The 13,842-nt window shown below is 40.6% G+C and overlaps 1 protein-coding gene across 1 annotated transcript in view; it reads left to right on the top strand.

The window, feature by feature from the left end:
• NHSL2 (NHS like 2) overlaps positions 1–12,546 on the top strand; it is a 575,930-nt gene extending 563,384 nt beyond the window's left edge. The window contains 1 exon segment of the mRNA XM_030209676.1: positions 10,496–12,546. Coding sequence (XP_030065536.1) covers positions 10,496–10,805 — 310 coding nt within the window. The 3' untranslated portion in view covers positions 10,806–12,546.
• The last annotated feature ends 1,296 nt before the right edge of the window (positions 12,547–13,842 follow it).

Here is a 13,842-nt window from a genome sequence, read left to right as displayed (position 1 = left end):
GTTCTCCAACGTAGTAGCTGAAAAAGGTAAGGGAAAGAAGATTAGCCTTCATACATTACAAGAGGACTCAGAAGAAGACAGGTAGAGATACCTAGAAAAGCTAAGAGAACCAGGAAAAGCTGTCAGGAAAGCAAAGAGGAAAATGGAAGAAAAGATAGCCGGCACATTAAAATTATGGGGAAAAAAACATTTTTCAGATACATAAGTGCCAGGAGGAAGTGCCACAATAGCATTGTGAGGCTCAAAGCTGAGGGGGAGGAATATGTAGAAGCTGATAAGGATAAAGCTGAACTGCTTAACAGCTTAACAATTACTTCTGTTCTGTTTTCACGGATGAAAGGCCTGGAGTAGGACAGCAGAAAACAAATGCAAATACGGATGACTGTATGGTAGACCAGGACCGATTTTCAGAAGACTGTGTTCGTGAGGAGCTAGCTAAACTAAAAGTAGACAAAGTGATGGGGCCTGATGAGATGTATCCAAGGGTGCTCAAGAAACTCATAGATGTTCTGGTGGCTCCACTATCAGATCTTTTCAGTGTTTCCTTAGAATCTAGAGTGGTCCCAGAGGACTGGAGGAGGGTGGATGTTGTCCCTCTGCACAAGAGCAGAAGTAAGAAGAAGGTTGGGAATTACACACCTGTCAGTCTGACCTTGGTGATGAGTAAACTTTGGAAATGCTTCTATAGCAGAGGATTGTGAGGTTTCTCAAATCGAATGGCCTGCAGAACCTGAGGCAGCATGGCTTCACTAGAGCAGGTCATGTCAGATGAATCTGATTGGCTCCTTTGACTGGATGAAAAAACAAAGGGGTGCTAGATGTGGTGTACTTGGATTTTAGCAAAGCCTTTGACATGGTTCCGCACAGGTGACTGATTAATAAACTGAATACCCTTGGTATGGGACCTAAAGTGACTGGGTTAAAAACTGGTGAGATGGGAGAAGACAGAGGGTAATGGTAAATGGAGCTTGCTCCGAGGAAAGGGATGTTATCAGTGGTGTATCGCAGGCATCAGTCCTAGGACTGGCTCTTTTGAACATCTTTGTGAGTGATATTGCGGAAGGGCTGTCTGGTAAAGTTTGTCTCTTTGCGGATGATACCAAACTCTGTAATAGGGTAGCCACCCCAGAGGGAGTGGATGGCAAGAAGAAGGATCTAGCGAAGCTTGAAGAATAGTTTGAAAATTGGCAACTAAGATTTAATGCTAAGAAATGCAGGGTCATGCATTTATAGGGGGTGAAGTGCTCCTGTGTACAAAAGAGCTGGACTGGGGGGGTGATTGTGATTGATGACCTTAAGGTGGCCAAACAGGTAGAAAAGGCGACGGTCAAAGCCAGAAGGATGCTTGGGTGCATTCCGAGAGGTGATAATGCCCTTGTACAAATTTCTGGTGAGGCCCCACTTAAGAGTACTGCGTGCAATTGTGGAGATTGCACTTACAGAAAGATATAAACAGGAGGGAGTCGGTCCAGAGGGCGGCTACCAAACTGGTAAGCAGTCTCAGTCATAAAACATATAGTGATAGGCTCATGAACCTCAACATGTATACGCTGGAAGCGAGGTGGGAGACATGATATGATAGAGACGTTTATATACCTCAGTGGCGTTAATGTACAGGAGCTGAGCCTTTTTCAAATTAAGGAAAACTCTGGAATGAGAGGGCATAGGATGAAGTTAAGAGGAAACAGACTTAGGAAGAATCTAAGAAAATACTCTTTCACGGAAAGGGTGGTGGATGTGTGGAATGGCTTCCCGGTGGAGGTCATGGAGACGAAGACTGTGTCAGAATTTAAGGAAGTGTGGGACAGGCATACAGGATCCCTTAGGAAAAGGAGATGTTAGTGGTTACTGTGGAAGGGCAGACTAGATGGGCTATTTAGCCCTTATCTGCCGTCATGTTTCTATGAGTCAATAAAAGTCTTGAACTGAACTCAGCCCTTTTGTTGGTCTTTCAATCATGCCTCGGTACTAATGTTTTTTTGTGGCAGGTGAGTCCAATCTGGTGTCAGGATCATGCTTTTCAGCTCTGGCAGGAATTCTGGGATACTAATGCTGTTTCTGCCATGGGGGGGTGGGGGGGGGGGGGCTGTTAATGCTACAGTTCTGTGGGAATTGGCCAAAGCAGTATTGAGGGGGAAAATTGTTGGATATGTTAGTCATGTTAAAAAGCAAAGAGATACACAGTTGTTAGACCTCAGTACCAAGTTGCAGTATTGGCAGAAAAAGCATATTTTCACATTGAGTTTGCAAGACAAAGAGCTGCGCTGGGTGTATGGTGACATAGATTACCTCCTGAACCAAAAAGCCAAATTTAATAGAAGTGGGGGAATAAAGCCAGAAAGCTTTTGGCTAATCTTATCAGACCAGCTAAAGTCCGGAAATGTGTTGCCAAGCTCTGGGTTAATGGTGCTATGGTACAGGATCCAACCTCCATAGGGCAGGCCTTCGTGGCTTTTTATAAATTGTATGGTAGAGATCCTATGGATATTATACAGTGGGATCATGAGAAATCAGATAGTCTATTTGCCACCTAAAAACGGCTAAGGTTCCAGGGCTGGATGGCTTTGGTGGTGAATTGTACAAATTTATGGCAGATCTTGTAGCAGAACCCTTGTGTGCCATGTATCAGGATTTTTTCACCACTGGCACTATGGGACTGTATCAAAATAGGACCCATGTAGTACTCCTGCCCAAGCCTGGCAAAGATCTGGAACAAGTAGGCTCTTATCATTCAATTTCCTTAATCAATCTAGATCTAAAACTGCTGACATCTGTCTTGGTTTCCAGGCTGAATACAGTTCTCCCTAAATTGGTACATGCAGATTAAATTGGTTCCGTGGCTGAGTGTTATGCCTCTATTAACATCGTGTGAGTGTTGTTAGCCCTTAAGGTGTGGGATGGTATTGGGACGGGAGTGTCACTGGTCAACTGGATGCCGAAAAGGCTTTTGACAGGGTCAACTAGCAATATATGTAGTGGGTTTTGGGTTGGTATGGGCTGGGGGAGGATTCTCTGCAGTGGAACCCTGTTCTTTATGCAGTCCCAGAGGTCCCACTTTGTCTGAACGGAGCACTTACTGACCTCTTTTTCTCCATAGAGGTGCCCGGCAGGGCTGCCCTTTGTCCCCCTTACTTTTTGTAAGCCATTTTGGAGTCCTTGGCTATTAAAATTTGTGGCTCTGCTGTTGTTTCGGGTATCCGTCTGGAAACCACAGAGCAAAAGATGCATCTTTCTGCTGATGAAATGTTCCTGTTTTGTGGGGGGGGGGGGGGGGGGGGGGGGGATCCGGTTTCATTGTTACCTGAGGTGATTGGCATTATTGATCAATTTGGGTCCTTCTCAGGTCTTAGGATTATGATAAATTGGAATTCCTGAGCCACGGCCCTGCTGGGACGAACTGGCAGCCTCTTATGTTGAAAAGGGCACCAGGGGGTTTTAAGTATCTGTGGATCTATGTCATGGCAGATGTTAATCAGCTTTATAAAATGAATGTGTGAGATAGGCTTGATGGTATTAGGAACTTGTTGGAAGGATTTGCCCCTATTGTTGTTAGATAGGATTGCCTTGTTCAAAATGGTGGATTTGCCAAAAATGTTATATACCTTGCAGATGGCCCCATTTTGGATAACTGCTAAGGATTAGCAGTGCTTTCGTAGCATACTTTGTCAGTTCTTTTAGAGGGGGCGAGCAGCATGCATCAGTCTTAGCAAACTGGCTCTGACCCAGGAATAGGGAGAGGGGCTAGGGGCTCCAGATCTCCAGTTGTACAATATGGCGGCACTTATGCACTGGGTGCATGAGCTCTATAGCCAGGCCATGATGTTTTTCCCGTCCAATGCGGCTGTTGCGCTGGCCGGGGATCTGGATTCCCTACTTCATGGAGGAAATGAACTGTGGCGGCGGCCGGGGACTGCCTCGATTATGATGCCTTTGAAAAAAGCATGGTCTTGGTGGAGGAAATACTGGAAACGCTCAGCTATAGTCTCCCCCTTTTTGGCTCTAACAGGGAACCCAAAATTTGAACTAGGACTTGCTGGGGGGGGGGGGGGGGGTGTCATATATGGGCCCAGAAAGGTTGTAGGTGGTTGGGGGATTTGGGTAAGTTGATGACAGATTTGTTCCCTTGAAGAAAATGGGACCTCTCTAAACACTACTTCTATTATTATTCGCAGGTTCACCATTATTATCACATGGCATCTAAGCAGGGAGGGCAAGAGGTTTTAAAGTTAGAGGAAATAGATGAAGATTTTGAGTCTCTTCTATGCATTTATAAGTTGACTATATGGTATGGGGATGGCCAGGAGGGGCGACTGGAAACTGCTATGGGTGAGTTGGCCCAGATTTGGTTCCCCAAGCTGGCCATTGATTTTAATGGTCTGGAAAGTTGTGGGTCATGGGATATAAGCTATTGGCTAGTGACTCTCTCCATGAAACTTTATTTAGGATCATTTGTAGGGCTATTTGATTAGGGTATGTGGCTGCCAAAATGTGCTTGTGGGATGCTGATTCTAGTCTGCTATGTACAGTGGGTTGGGTACCTGGATGCAACTTTTTTTTGACCTTGTCTACATGTGGATATTACTTAGACTTATGATCTGTTATTACATATGATCTGGAAAGGCCAGGAGTACATGGATACATGAAAAAAGAACTTAAGAATAGCCATACTGGGTCAGACCAATGGTCCATCTAGCCCAGTATCCTGCTTCTAGGAGTGGCCAATCCAGGTCACAAGTACCTGGCAGAAACCCAATTAGTAGCACTATTCCATACTACCAATCCCAGAGCAAGCAGTGGCTTACCCTATGCCCATCTCAGTAACAGAGGTTTTTCCACCAGGAACTTGTCCAAACCTTTTTTAAACCCAGATACGCTAACTGCCGTTACCACATCCTCCGGCAGTGAGTTCCAGAGCTTAACTATTCTTTGAGCAAAAAAATATTTCCTCCTATTTGTTTTAAAAAGTATTTCCATGCAATTTTATTGAGTGTCCCTGGTCTTTGTACTTTTTGAATAAGTGAAAAATCAATTCACCTCCACCCACTCCACACGACTCAGGTTTATGCAGACATCAATCATATCTCCCCTCAGCCATCTCTTTTCCAAGCTTTCCATCCCCCCTATCATTCTGGTCGCTGTTCTTTGAACCTTTTCTAATTCTGCTATATCTTTTTTGAGATATGGTAACCAGAATTAAACACAATACTCAAAGTGAGGTTGCACCGTGGAGCAATACAGAGGCATAATATTTTTTGGTCCTAGTTATTCCTATCATCGTATTTGCTTTTTTGGCTGACACTGCACACAAGATTTCAGCATATTGTCTACAATGACACTTAGGTCTTTTTCTTGAGTGTTGACTACTAAAGTGGATCCTAGCTTCAGATAAATATGATTCTGGTTATTCTTCCCAATGCGCTGCATCACTTTGCATTTGTCTACATTAAATTTCATCTTCCATTTGGATGCCCAGTCTTCCAGTTTCCTAAGGTCTTCCTGCAATTTTTCACAATCTGCATGCGATTTGACAACTTTGAATAGTTTTATGTCATCTACAAATTTAATCACCTCACTCATTCCAATTTCCAGATCATTTATAAATGTGTGTAGCCTGGTCCCAGGCCCCCATTAAACAGTCACTGCTCATTCAGGCCACTCTTACTGCACTCAAACCTTCAGTCAAACTCCAGTCGAGCTGGGAGTGGGTCGATGGTCCAGAACAGCAATTCAGGAGATTGGGAGACACTTTACCAAGCAGGTTTTCACACCGCTCTCCAGTTCAGGAACCACTCTGCACTTTGGGAAATTTTGTAAACAAACTTAACTTTTATTAAACTTGATTGCAACAGGCAGTTAACGATTTGAACTTTCCTTCAATACAATCCAAATGTTTCAACTCTCAAACAGTTTCCGTATCAAGACTATTGATGTTTGCTGTAACCCCAGTTCAGGTTCTCCCGTCCTTCAGGGTATATGTACAGAGAACCTTTTAACTCAGAGGCTATTTACATGTAGACAAATACTCCCTGTCCATGCCTATCCTAGTGACCAGGTGTCAGTTTACAAGGGCTATATTTCTCCTAATCCCAATCTCTTCTTTTTCATTGGGCACATACCCCTTTAGGCTGTCCTCCTTATGTGAGTGCACCTTCCTGGGTCACACCCCGGCCTTGAGCAGATGTTTTTCTGTGCTAAGTCCAGCTCCTGAATAGGACTCCCCAATTGTACCAGAGCTCTTACTTCTTCTCCAGTTATTGTGAGAACAGCAATAACTGATCCTTAATTTCTGCTCAACTGTAAATGGCATTTCAGGATCCCCCTTCTCCTTCTTATTCACTTGGCAGGGGCTTGCAGACAATCAGAGCTCACTAGGTACCCTTAGTCAGAGGCAAAACCAAGGACATCTTCCTGCTCAAAATCTCCTCTTTTATTATCTTTTAACTCCACCTCCCCTGTTCTCTCCAGGGGCACTTTTCCTCTGCATTTTGTTTCATACACATTCACATGGGCTGGGCCTACTCCCCCACCCCGGTACCTCCCCTCAGTTACTCTACTGTCTTCAATAATCCCAATTTAACCAGAGATTACATATGTTAAATAGCAGCTGTCCCAGTACAGATCCCTGCGGCACTCCACCCTCCTCCACTGAGAAAAATGACCATTTAAAACTAGCCTCTGTTTTCTGTCCAATAACCAATTCTTAATCCACAAAGGACATTGCCTCCTATCCCATGACTCCTTAATTTTCTCAGGAGCCTCTAATGAGGTATTTTGTCAAAAGCTTTCTGAAAATCTTGGCCCCCTTTTTAAAAATCGGCATCACATTGGCCACCCTCCAGTCTTCAGGTACTACAGACAATTTTAATGACAGGTTTCAGATCACTAGCAGCAAATCAGCAATTTCATGTTTGAGTTCTTTCAATATTCTGCATAAACTCATATTGCAACATTGGATCAAAGCAGAGTCTTCACCATTTACTAGCTGGGTCTATCATCTATGTCAGGTGGCCTAATTCAAACTTTGACATTTGGCCTGGTATGGTAGTGGGCCCACATTTTCTCAGAAGTGGCTTTGGACTATTACTACATGTTCTTCCTACAGAGGATTCTGTCTCAGCTGCTCTCCTCCTTGAAGATTGGACCAGTTGGGGTTTTGATTTTCTGCCTGGGTAGTGCACTGTTTGCTCGCCTTGTTTTCTAACCTGGAGCATTGGTCTGGGGGGGGGGGGGGGGGGGGGGGTTGGGTAGGTTGTGGATGTAGTATGTCTGAAGCATGTGTTTATGTGTATGATTGGGGGAGGGGGGAGAAATAGGTATAAAATTCCACCTTGCAGCAGGATGGCCAGCATGGAAAAGCTTCCATGGCTAAGAGACAACGAAGGAGTGCCACTTTGGTTTGTTTGGATTTGTGCACTCATTTGCTTAGTGCATCATTGTATTTACTCTGCTCCTTCCATAATGCACATTGCCTAATTGTTCTTGCTGTTTGGCTAAATAAAATTTACAAAAAAAAAAAAAGACATTAGGGCTGTGATGCCCTGTGAGGTACAGTTAGATCTTATTGCAGCCTTTGATACAGTATCTCATTTCAAATTAATGCAGCATCTTAGTGTAATTGGCATTTCATCTGCTAATGGTTTGGTTCTTATTTTTCTTGTCGCACAGTGTCAGGCTGTTGAATCAGGAACTTTCTACTAAAAGAGTTTTAGAATGAATTGATCTAAAAGGATCACTTCTTTTACCAATCCTTTTCAAAATGTATCTGGCACCTTTAGTGAACATAAGCGTTGCCATACTGGGACAGACGAAAGGTCCATCAAGCCCAGCATCTTGTTTCCAACAGTGGCCAAATGTTGTGTAAGACATTCTTGAACCTTATTTATACACTAGCCTTCAAATATCTTGCTAGCAGATGGTCAGCTTTATTGTCTTTTTAAAGAGAGCATAAATACTGGCTTCTTGACTTAACACATTATATACAAAACCTTATTGAGTAAGCGCTGATTATGCAGCATTTATTATTTTGAAATATTTCTCAGGAGGGGGCAGGGAATATGTGTTGAAGAGCTAACCAGTTAGCATGTTCACATTAGCATGCACTAACTGGTTAACGCAGCAGTACTTCGCACCTCCTAAATAGGAGGCAGTAAGTGCTCTAACATTATTTATTTATTTATTAGGATTTATTTATCGCCTTTTTGAAGGAATTCACTCAAGGCGGTGTACAGTAAGAAAAGATCAAACATGAGCAATAGGAATTACAGCAGTAAAAATATTCAAAAACAATACAAAGTATGGCATGGTATACTACTTGCAACGTCAACACAATACGTAATAGAACATTTATAATTGATAGAGAAGGGTAAAGCAAAGATGTAACATATAGATAGGTAAGAAAGTAGGAAGAGTTAGAAAGGTGATTGATTTAAAGAAAGTTGCACATGAGGTCAGAGTAGAAGTGGATAAACATAAAAGTATGTAGTACCATTTTATATAGATTTATAAACAAAATTATATTCTGCACTATCCACTGTTCTAGACGGACAGTTTTATATGCATAAAAATAATCATATTGTTGCAGGAATTACCACTATTGTTAGCAGAATCTGTGGTACTTCAGGAGTCAAACACCACACACCAGAATGAGAGAGAAGTCTTCTTTATTTGCCAGCAAACAAAGTAGGACATCAGCACTAGGTCTCTTCTTCTCTTTCTCAGCTCTCTGGATCCTGCGTCTCCTGTCTGTCCTCTAACGTAAGCTGCCTCTGCTCTCAGTTATATAGGGTCCTACACCTCTCTAGCCCCCCTTTCTCACCAGATGGTAAAGAATAGATTGATTACCCTGTCTTGAACTAATTATTACTTACACATTACTTAAAAATATCAGTTACATAGGTTTCAGATATTTCCTAAACTGACCTATGACCTGGGGCCTCTCAAACTAGACAATGTGGCATCTATCTCTTGCATTTTATTATTATTTCTCATAATCAGATTCCCAATCAACTTCATACTAACTGGGTTCTGGCATTCATTAAGGGGCCAAGGGGCCAGTCTTGCTTAATGGCACACAGACATGGTTTGTTATAATTAATCAAGGAGAAGAGTTGACTTGTCCTGACCTCTTTCACCTATTAGTTTCATACACAAAACTAGCTAGGACTGTGGATAATTCAAACCAGATGATGACCTCTTAAACTGCAGACAATCTCACTTGAAAAGTCAGACACTGATGTAACACTGAATTGAAAAGATATTCTACATAGAAATAGAACTTATTAATTAAACAGAATAAAACATATTCTAAAATAAGCAGAAATCAGAATTCCTTATAAGACAAATTCTAACTCATCTAGAATTATTTAAACCTACACTATCTCCTTCTAGACAGCATTAGCCTAATCCTTTAATCTGCCTGCGAAACTGTCCAGTATGCCTTGCTTATAATGGCCTCCAGATGTGGTAAATAATACCTTTGAACTAACATTAACTCAAAAAGGGACAAAGAAAGTTTCATTTCTCTCTGACCTTTCTAACCTCTAGTCTAGCAACAGCTAGACATTTGAGCAATTAAACCCAGATGGCATTCCTCCACTTGCAGGACTGAAAAGTTAAACACCAAATTAATATGATTTCTTTGCCCAGGCTGCCTCAATATTACACAAATAATACACTATACACAGACAAAAGCAACTTTCTAATATCTACTATTCAAACATCGCTACAAATAATACATCTCAAGTGGCTGTTTTTCATAAAAAACAAGCTAGAATCACCCATATGCTTCAATAAACAGTAATGTCTTAAGTTCTCTCAAAATCTGTCAAGGCTTCAGTTTCTCTAATTCATTGTGGGATTTTATTTCACAATATTGGACTCACAATATAGAAGGTTCTACTTCTATATTCCTCCAATTTAATCATGTGATAAGATGTTACTGAAAACATTGTTGACCAGATCTTAATGATCGTTTAGGCCGGTACAGATGCAATTTCAGTGTCAGTGCAAGGAGCACTAGTTTATGCAAAACCTTGAACATCAGACATAAATCTTTGAATTTAATTCTTTGTGCAATTGGTAACCAATGTAACTCTCTTAAAACCGGAGTAATGTGTTTGAACCTAGGTTTTCCTACCAAAACCCTTGCAACCGCATTTTGTGAAACTTGCAAGGCTTGCATCTGAATCATTTTTAAACCAATCATTAGACAATTACAGTAGTGAAAATGTGGGGTAACAAGTCCTTTTTGCAAGTCCTATATGCTAATGGAAAAATTAGTGCAGAACCTGAAAAAATAAATAAAAGCCCTTGTCTGGGATGCAATGAAAATAGTCTTAAGAGTGTGGAAAAATCCGTTAGGACTCGCTAATCCCACATTTTGCAGTAGCTTAATAAAAGGGCCCCTTACATTGCTGCAGTTTATACAGAACTGTCTGATCTGACCACTCCAAGTACTGCCTAAATCATATGTTCTTTATGTTTTTGTTTTTTTTAGATCCAAAAGAAAACTGCTTGGATGGAAGGATGCAGGAGATGCCTTTAGCACCAGACAGAATTCCCTTTCCCCTGTAAAAAATACGCCTGAATCTCCTACTAGTGATTCTCCTACTGGGAATGGGGGCTCTTTAAAGTCCACCAGCAAAAATGAAGATTTTAAAGCCCTGCTTCAGAGAAAAGGCAGTAAGACTAGCCTGGGAACTCGCACTTCTGCTGCAGAGCTTCTGAAGACCACCAATCCTTTGGCTCGACGAGTCCTGACTGAGTTTGCCCCAGAACTAGACAACACAGCTTGTTCCAAACCTTAACCATGATTCACTTTGCCCAGGACCTTGTAAAGTGCTTTAAAAAAAAGGCATTAAAAAGTTGGAGGATGAAATATCAGCCTCACATGATTTTATGCATATAGTTAAATTGGGAAGAAACTGTCACCTTTAAAGACTGAAGTTTCAATCCGTTTTTTTATGGATTCTGATTCATTATTTGATATTAACTCATGGTTTGCTTTGGACCACATAAGAGTATTCTTTTTTTTTTCCTCTCTGGTGCACATGGATTGGTTGAAGGGATTTTTTTTTTTAACCTTCAAGAGCACATGGACACCTTCAAAAATCAACTTCTAACTCCTGTATTTTGGATAGAATTCTGACCTTTTGCTAGAGATGAAGTGTCTTTGTGGAGCACAAGATGGAAGATGTTGCACCTCACTGAGCAGCCCTTTATTATCTTTCCACATTCAGCTGCCTTGTACTGGGTCTGGATCCCCTTCCTTTCACCTTTTGTTGGATGTATGAATGAAAAACAACAAACTCCATCCACGTTGTTTGACCCTTACAGTTTCAGCTAGCTTGAAATGTTCACTGACTTTGGCATGTGGTACTTTATGGCTTTATGATGTGTTTACTAATGGTTGTTACTTTTTTTTTGTCTTTCTATTTTGTTTTGGGGTTTTTTTAATGGTAAATTGTTTGAAAACAAACAGAGTGCTAATTTAGAGATGTCCTGATTTAAAGCTCCGCAAATGATGAGGCATAGTGATGTCTTTGAAGAGCTGAAATTATCAAAAGTTAACAGGGTCACCAAGGCACTTAAATAACAACTGAAAAAAAGATAGTTCCTGCTTTTGCCCATTGAACATAAATTTAAATATTAACATTTTATTCTAAATATAATTCCAAATTTAGACATGGGGAATTTTCTGTGAAATTTTACTGAACCGTTACATGACTGTAGTGCAACAAGAGTAACAGCAGGCAGTCTAGGGCTGCTGGTATCTCATATCCTGTATTCACTGCAGTAGCAAAAATCCACTTGGCAACTTAATAATGTTGTAATTCAGTGATAATATTAATTTTGCTTTACTGTACACTAGCATCTTGAAGTTATAATTTGATAATAAAGTGCTATATAAGTTCTATGTAAATATACATTGTAGCATAAAGGAAGTTAAAAAAAAATTGGACAGTTCCAAAATCACATAAGTAATCCAGGGGCTGGTGGCATTAATGCTTTGACCTCTTCAAGGAGGGCCATGCCAGGGCTGATTTCTTAAGTCAAAAGGATACTTAGGGGCTCATTTTCAAAGCACTTAGACTTTCAAAGTTCTATAGGTTACTATGAAACTTTGCAAGTCTAAATTCTTTGAAAATATGCCTGTCACCTAAGTGATGTGGGGCAGGGCAGCTGATGTTGAAAAACTGCAAGTAACTTACAAACACAACAAAATAATTTTGTAGGATTCTGCGGTGTCAGAATAGGACTGTATGAGGTTAGGGGATGGAGCTATTAAAGAGAAGTATTCAAGAGCATATAAACTGATGGCAAAAACATTTTCTAAAAATTTCTTTTTTTTTTTTTTAAGGAATCTCCTCCTTAGCCTGTGATCTGCTCTTATGGCATATTCTGGCAGCATCTTGTATACTTACACTGGTCAGTGGGAGAGAAGATATTCCATAATGCTGATTGAAAAAGTTCTTTTATTACTTTTTCTTCTCAAAATTTACTTTGAATTCCTGGGTGCATTGTGGGCACACTATAAAAAAGAACAGCCTAAAACAAATCAAAAAGTACACCAATAGAAAACAGCATTATTCTGAGAGGCATAGGCACCCACAGCTTCAAGGAAAGTATTGTATGCTCTATCACCAATCTTCAGCTTTTTGGCTAGTTGCGCTTTTGGTTGCACAGGGGTCCTTTTGAAGTGGTCACATTTTCTGGGGGATAAGTTTCATCAGCCAGTTACCAGGAACAAATAAAGACAGTCCATGTTGATAAGCACAAAGGTAATTGGGTTTTGAAGGTTCTCGTTCTGGGGACTCAAGGCATGCTTGACTGTGTTCAGCTGATCCTCCTGTTTAGCTGACCCCATTTGCAAGGCTTTGCTTTTTTTTTTTTTTTATGATTATTTATTTCACATGCTACTCTGCAAATCTCTTTTAGAACAGATTGGTGCCTCCACTTCAAAAATAGCCTGCTGGAAGTTTTGTCATCTTGGACATTTAACTTGTTGAATTTCAGAATTGTTCATTTTCTTAATTAAAAGAAAACCAAAACAACTATATTTTAAAAGCAAAACAAGCCTTGAGAATCAGATCTTCTGCCTGAACCTTTGTAATATTTATTCAAGCGTTTGATATACTGCTGATCAGAAATTGATCTAAGCGGTTTACTATTTCATTAAAAACAATTAGGTCAGAAAAGAACACCATTAGCTAGATAGGACAGGAAGTGCAGTCACTCAGGCATGCCAGGACAGGGAAGCAACATACTGGCTAATGTGTACTTTCTGATCTTACAACCTACTATCTCAAACATTCAGGAATTTGAAGGTCCATAGGCCAATTCATAAAACTAATTCATAAAAATGTGTTTTTAAACAGGATTTAAAATTCAGAAATAAGGATATATTGTGATAATTCAGTCCACAACCTTGGGGCTAGATAGTACACACTTTTCTGCATTTTTCTATCATAATGTGCTTTTTTTAATGGGGGAGGAGAGTGAATCGGTGGCCATTTAGGGAACGTAAAGCTTGCGTTGGGGTATAGGGAATGACCATTTTGAAAGATAGAAAGACGAGCCAGATTGATAGGCCTTAAAAGGCAAACAGAGAATCTTAAATTGCACATGAAATTTAATAGGCAACCAGTCTAAAGAGCAAAGCTAAGGAATAACATGGTCATATCTTTTGGCGTGATAAAGAAAATAGGCGGCTGTATTTTGTCAAGATTGAAGATGCTTCTGCTGATATTGAGTAACCCTTGCATAGACTGAGTTACAGTAATTTAATCATGAAATTAAGAAAGCTTGAATGCATTACAGAAAATCAAGATATTATGAACAGGA

The sequence above is a fragment of the Microcaecilia unicolor genome, chromosome 7 (genome assembly GCF_901765095.1).
Source record: "Microcaecilia unicolor chromosome 7, aMicUni1.1, whole genome shotgun sequence".
NCBI lineage: Eukaryota > Metazoa > Chordata > Amphibia > Gymnophiona > Siphonopidae > Microcaecilia > Microcaecilia unicolor.
This window is presented reverse-complemented; position numbering and strand designations above follow the sequence as displayed.